Source organism: Sminthopsis crassicaudata, chromosome 3 (genome assembly GCF_048593235.1).
Source record: "Sminthopsis crassicaudata isolate SCR6 chromosome 3, ASM4859323v1, whole genome shotgun sequence".
NCBI lineage: Eukaryota > Metazoa > Chordata > Mammalia > Dasyuromorphia > Dasyuridae > Sminthopsis > Sminthopsis crassicaudata.
The window spans coordinates 607,726,856-607,733,239 of NC_133619.1; the positions used below are offsets into that span (position 1 = coordinate 607,726,856).

The following is a 6,384-nucleotide window of genomic DNA, read 5'->3' on the forward strand; positions in this document are numbered from 1 at the left end:
AGAAAGAAAAAGAAAGTGAGAGAAAATAAGAAAGAAAAAGAGAAGACAAAGGAAAATGAGAGGAAAAAGAATGTCAGAAAAGGGGAAAGAAAGGAAAGAAAGAAGAAAAAAGAAAAAGAAAAAGAAAGAAAGAAAAGAGAAAAAGACAGCCACTAGGGTCTAGGTGTTTTTTTTTTTTAAAGAAAGAGAGAGAAAGTGAAAGAGAGAGAAAGAGAATGAGAGAAAGTGAAAAAAGAGAAAGTGAGAAAGAAAAAGAAGGCAAAGGAAGATGAGAGAAAAGGGATGACAGGAAAAGGGAAATAGAAGAAAGAAAAAGAAGAAAGAAAAAAGGGACAGAAAAAAGATAAAGACGAAAGAAAAAGAAAGAAAAAAGAAAAGCAGAAAGGAAGAAAGACAGAAAGAAAGGAAGGAAGAAAGAAAGAAAGAGAAAAAACAGCCACTTGGAAGAAATGTTATCAAGTTCTCAGCATCTGCAATTTACAAGGCAGTCCCCCAGTTTCCGCGGCCTCCCAGGCCCCGCCCCCCGCTCGGGCTGTCGAGCCCTCATTGGTGGGGGGCGGCATTTCCAAGCCGGTGCCTGCGCCCGAGGAAAGGTTGCCTCGGACACGCATCCCTGTGTGAATGCATGACGTCCCAGGCTGGCGCCAGGCTGTCTGGAGCTGAGAGTTAGATCAACACAGCTGTGGGACAGGGACACACAGCTGGGCAAAGGAGCGGATTCCTCAACAAAAAATAGGATTGTGAGAAAAGTTCTGCAACAAAAACAGCGCAGACAAAGGCCTTAATGACATCCTTTCATAAAAATAAAAAATGCAAGAGGGAAAAAGCCTGGTAAAAGGAACAGAACTGGGAACAGAAAGTTCAGAGAAGGGGGTCGGATGCTGTGGGCCTGCAGCAAAAGGAGCCGCACAAGGCATTTGCATCCTTCAGCTGTTTGTTAGGCCCCGACTCCAATTCCCCAGCCCTCGCTTAACCTGCCTCTATTCTGGGCTGTGGAAGGACTGGGAACCCGGAGACCTGGGTTCAAGCTGCCGCTTTACCTTTAATGCCCGGAGACTTTGGGCAGCTCGTTCCCCACTTTCTGGACCTCAAGTATCATCTCGTGCAAAACAAAGCCCTTGGAATGACCTCCTTCGAGTTCTATTTATTTTGCACTAGTCCCTCCATTTCCAGGCCCCTCAGGTTACCCGGTCCAAAGGCAGCTTGCACTCTCCCAGCTTCCTCCGGTACCGCCCTGGATGGTACTTTTCGACCCGCTTCCTCCAGTATCTCAGGACACCCACCTCAGTCCCATTCTACCAGAGTGGAGAAGTTTGTCGTGTTTCTTGTAACTTGTAAGCAAGCTCCCTTAGCTGAACGTTGCTTCTCTCTGGAAGAGCCAAGGATCAAGATTCTGAGCCCTGAGGTTTCCAAGTATAAAAAGAAGCTTTGGGGAGGTATAAAATGGTAAACAGATGCGATGTGCAATGGTGATCATCTTCATCCTCATCATTCATTTCATTAAGCATTAATTAAACCCTAGCTTGGATTCGGTGTGGAATTGAGGAGGAGATGGGGGGAAGTAACTGACATCATCATTGTAAAAAGGTGATTATGGTTTTAACAAAGAGCAGTATTGCTCTTTAAAGTTTTCTGAACAATAGGGATCCCTCTAAATTGGAAGGAATAGGTCCTCCATAGTTTTTAGGACATGAAATAGTGGAAGTGAAGGGTTCTTAGAACAGAGACTTTAGCATTTAGCATATTACAGCTCAGAGGGACAAACACCGAGAATGAAATCTACATCTGATGATTTGATCCTAGATATATTCAGTGGAACCTTAAATCTTTCAAGGGAGTAGATGGAATAATTAATTAAATTCAATGGTTTTGTCACCAAATGGAGCTCAGTTCTGTTCTTCTAAGCTCCCCCAAAGACCAGTCCATGTTTCCCGAGTGGGCAAAGTTAAGGATCCAGACCTTAAAACGCAGACGAGAAGAGTTAGGAAAACTTATGGCTGATAACTTTTTCTGTTTTTTGTTTGTTTGTTTGTTTGTTTTGTTTTTTAATCTTTGGAGGGATGGTAGGAGAACAAGGCTGAAAAGAGATTTATCTATCACTAGATTTCCAAAGAGGTTTGTATCAATGGGACTGGGTCCATTTTGAGAGTTAGTGGTCACAAGGAACCAAAATCTGATCTGGCTCCTATGTGTTGATTGATTCCTTCTGCCCCTTGGAATCCTAGGATTTTAGTCCATGAATCTGAAAAGCATTTAATCCAATGCCTTCATTTTACAGATGGGGAAACTGAGATTAACAAGTCTTATTTCTCAAAGAGATAATATTCCCTTGTTTAATTCCATTTTATCCTATTAAATCTGATAAACATATATTAAGGATCTATTCCTCACAGAGTTTATTTTTTGGGGGGGGAGAGGGGAAGAGGAAAAATGACATGTACAGATACATGAATACAGATACATAAATAATTATACAAAGTAATGATCTCTTATTGAATCCCTAGCCATCTTGCAAAGCTCAATTCAAATATCGCCTCTTCCATCCCAAATCCTCGTGATCATCCGGAGCTAGCTGTCTCTTCTCTGACCTTGCTCATTATTGTTTGTACCTAGCTAATGTTTTTATATTGTAACATCATGCACTATAGTAATCACGTTGTGCCTTAGCCTCTCAACTAAGGGATAACTTTGTATCAAGTTAATGGAGCATTTATTAAGCCCCTCCTATACTGAGGCAGCTGGGCGACAGGAAGACCTGTGTTCCCTGCTAGATATTAAGCTGTGTGACCTACGCAAATCATTTAAGCCTCTCACTGTCCGGATGCAGTCCTCTAAAACTAAGTAAGGAACAGATGAGCTTCTACTTGGAGGAGGAGGGACCAGGAGGGAGTCTTTACAAGTTGGTGTGTTCTTGTCCATATACATGAAATCATAGATCTGGGCCCAAGGAGCACACTGCAGACATTTAGTAATGTTTTTTGCTGTTATAGAACTGAGTTTCACAAATGGAGAAAAGAGACTAGCCTCAGCTAGGAAAAGGCAGGACTAAAGAGTTAAACAGAAAAATGCTAGATTTATGGTCAAAGGACTTAGATTCAGATTCTGATTCTGTCCCTTTACTAACTATTGGATCTTGCAGCTGTCACTTCATCTTTGGGCCTCGATTTCCTTCTCTGTTTAATTTTTTAAAAGGAGGATTGAATTAGATGAATTCGCGTTGCTCCGCGAGTCCCAGTTTCCCACCTCCTAGAGATCGCCTTTCCTTGTGGGAGTTCCCAAGTCCCCATCTCGTTTTTCTTTGCCCGCCACAAAAACCGTACCCCTTTCTTCAAACCGCCCCCCACTCCACGTCCCTCCCCCCCTGAGCGGCCAAATTAAGTCTGTTTTCTCCATTGTAACCTCAGCTCACCGCCATTCATTTTTTTTCCCTCTGGTCACAAGATAATTCCTGACGCCAGAAAGTCTGGAGGTCAGATGAACAACAAATTGAGGAACAAGGCGGCACTAATTCCTTACAAGATTCCCTTGAAAATCTTTTGCCTTTTTTTTAAAAAAAGTTTCCTCCTTGCTGTTTGGGGATTTATGACCTCCGACGGGCCTCCGTCCGAACCGAGGTTGCGGGTGGGGGCTGGGTGGGGGAAACTAGACTCAAACTCCGGTCCCAGCAGTTTTTCCAGTGGCCTGGGAAGCAACCTAGAAATGGGGCATTTTCCATGTAAATTATTGTAATTGAGTTTTTAAAGACCCAGGGGCCCGCCCCCCTCATTCTCGGAATCCGCGACTACACCGCGTTCGGTGTCGAGCCAAGCCGAGCAAACCTGTTTTGCAATTAAACAGCTTGTAAAGGTTCCATCCAACTTTTCCCCCCAAGGCGGTCCGTGGGGGCTGAGCCGGAGCCTGGGGCGGAGTGTCATTTGCATGAAGGGGCGGGGCAAAGCGAAGGATTCCCTAATAAGAGCGCATAGCGGGCGGGCAGGGGGTGTGGCTTGCTCGGTGGGTGTGGCCCTGCTCCGGGCTCCCCTATAAGAGAGAAGGGCTGCAGGCTGGCGCGCAGCGTGGGTTTGTCCTGCTTGTGCTTCTTTCGTTCTTCCTCTCCACCAGTTCTTTCCTTTGCTACCCGTCCGACGAACATGAAGGCTCTGAGCCCAGCCCGAGGCTGCTACGAAGCCGTGTGCTGCCTGTCGGAGCGCAGCCTCGCCATCGCGCGTGGCCGTGGGAAGAGTCCCGCGGCCGAGGAGCCGCTGAGCCTGCTTTATGATATGAATGACTGCTATTCGCGCCTGCGGGAGCTGGTCCCGGGCGTCCCGCGGGGCACGGAGCTCAGCCAGGTGGAGATCCTGCAGCGTGTCATCGACTACATCCTGGACCTGCAGGTGGTGCTGGCCGAGCCCGCCCCGGGGGCCCCCGACGGGCCCCACCTCGGCATCCAGGTGGGTGCTCTTTGGGGACGGCACCGACAGGAAGGGGTCGCGCGACCGATCCGCTTGAGAGGGCTGAGAACCGGCGTGGAGGGGTGTGGAGGAAAGGAGGATGAGGGCTGAAACCGGAGCGGGTTGTGGCCCGGGTGGTGTCTGGGACTTGGCTCCCCCACCCCACCCAGAAGGGGCCAAGACCCGCGGCAGAAAGGGTGGGGGCTGAGTTTGGGTGGCCTGGGGTGGGGAAGGGGGTTGGGGGGAGGAACTTAGAAGTACTAAGACCAGAGTGGGAGGATGAGTTCGCTTGGGTGTGAGCAGGCTGGGGAGGGGGGCTGGAACCCTGAATGGGATGTGCCGCCTGGGGTGCGGAGGAGACCCGACACCATTAGCAGTTACTTAGTCGTGATGTGAGGGGGAAGAGAAACAGCCTCTGGACCCCGGAGCAGAAGCCGGGCAGGAGGTGATTTTCTTGGGGAGGGGGCGTTGGGCAGGAGAGAGTCCGACGCCCCCCGCCCCCTCAGCCTCAATTGGAGGCTAAGCCCAACTCTCCTCTCTCTCCTTTCCAGACAGCCGAACTGACGTCTGAACTCTACTCCAAAGATGAGAGCAGTCTTTGCCACTGACCCCAGCCACCCCTAGGTAAGCATCTCCTCCCCCCCCCCGAAACCTCGTGCGGGTTTAGGGAGCGCCCCTACTCTGACCTCCCGGGAAACTTGTTATTTAAAGTTGCGGTGCAGAAGTGGCCCAGATTCCCCGGTTTCTAATTGCCCCCAGCTCTACTTCTCACCACCAGCAGCCCCTGCCCAATCCCCGGGTCCGGCTTCTTCTGGGAGCCTGTGATTTGCAGCCAACAGTGGAGCTGAGGGTGGAGGGAGAGGGGGGAACTCTAGGCACGGATTTCTTATCAGCTGGAGGGAACAAAGTTTCCTCCCTGGCGCCGACCAGTCTGCAGACCTGCCCCTGCCTGTGATCTGGGAGGAAACTGACCCGTCCCTGTATGTCTCCCTCCCCCTTCCCCCTTCCAGTTCTGTATGCAGGTGTTGTGATCCCGCTGGGACCCCGAGGATCAGGCTTTGACCAGAGCCCCAGGAATAGCCAGGTCCACACTGGCTCCAGCATCTGTTTTTACCACTGTCTCCACCTCGCCTGGTTCAAGGCTGAAAGGAACTCTGAGCTGAGCCTCCTCTTCCCGGGAGCGAGGAGAACTAAACTGTGGGGCTTCTGGAGAAGAAAAGAGAAGACGGTTTTCGTACCGGTTTACGGTTTTTCCCCAAGTTTAAAAGGATTGGTTTGTTCAGCAGGTTTTGTTTTGTTTTTTCGAAGGGACATTTTGTTATTTCCCTTCCCCACCCCCAACCAATTTTGTTGAGGCAGCTGGAGACTTTAGATATTGTGGTGTCCCTGGAGGGGGGAGACCCTTCAGGAAAGAGACCTACTTGTTCCTGCCCCCTCCTCAAGACCTCACTGTGATTATGAACTCTATAATAGAGTATGTATAGCATATGTACCTTTGTACAGGAAGGTGACTTTCTGTTTCATGCATTGTACTTTATAAACTTTTTATAAAAGTTAAAACTTTTTGCATAATAAAAGTGTTTTTTTTTTTAACTTTTGAGTGTATGTCTATGTTCTTCTAACTTCTCCTCAACCCGCAAAAATACCTTCAAAAACATCTTATTGTAAAAGGGTCTAAGTGCCCTTGTCTCTTTGGCTTAGGAAAGGTAAATGAATGACTGGGAGGGAAGCTCCCTCCACCTTAGGGGGTTGATAGAATAGGACAAAATCTACTCTGCTACGAAATCTGGCCTTGGCCAGCCAAGGGGTGGAGTGGGCCGTTGTTAGGCCAAGGCCTTTTAAAACCCCAATTGCTTTTCCCTGAAGTTATCAGGACAAGAAGCACAAAATGATAAGAACTGGAGTTCTTTGAGATAAGCTGCCCAACCTCGGAATTTTTGCTGGAGAAACTGGC

General features: G+C 48.5%; 1 protein-coding gene across 1 annotated transcript; it reads left to right on the plus strand.

The window, feature by feature from the left end:
- The first annotated feature begins 4,035 nt into the window (after positions 1-4,035).
- On the plus strand, positions 4,036-6,021 carry ID3 (inhibitor of DNA binding 3). Its single transcript, XM_074305882.1, has 3 exons — positions 4,036-4,430; positions 4,982-5,054; positions 5,441-6,021. Exons 1-2 carry the CDS (start codon positions 4,131-4,133, stop codon positions 5,036-5,038), a joined length of 357 nt encoding a protein of 118 aa, XP_074161983.1. The 5' UTR covers positions 4,036-4,130; the 3' UTR covers positions 5,039-5,054; positions 5,441-6,021.
- Positions 6,022-6,384: the final 363 nt, after the last annotated feature.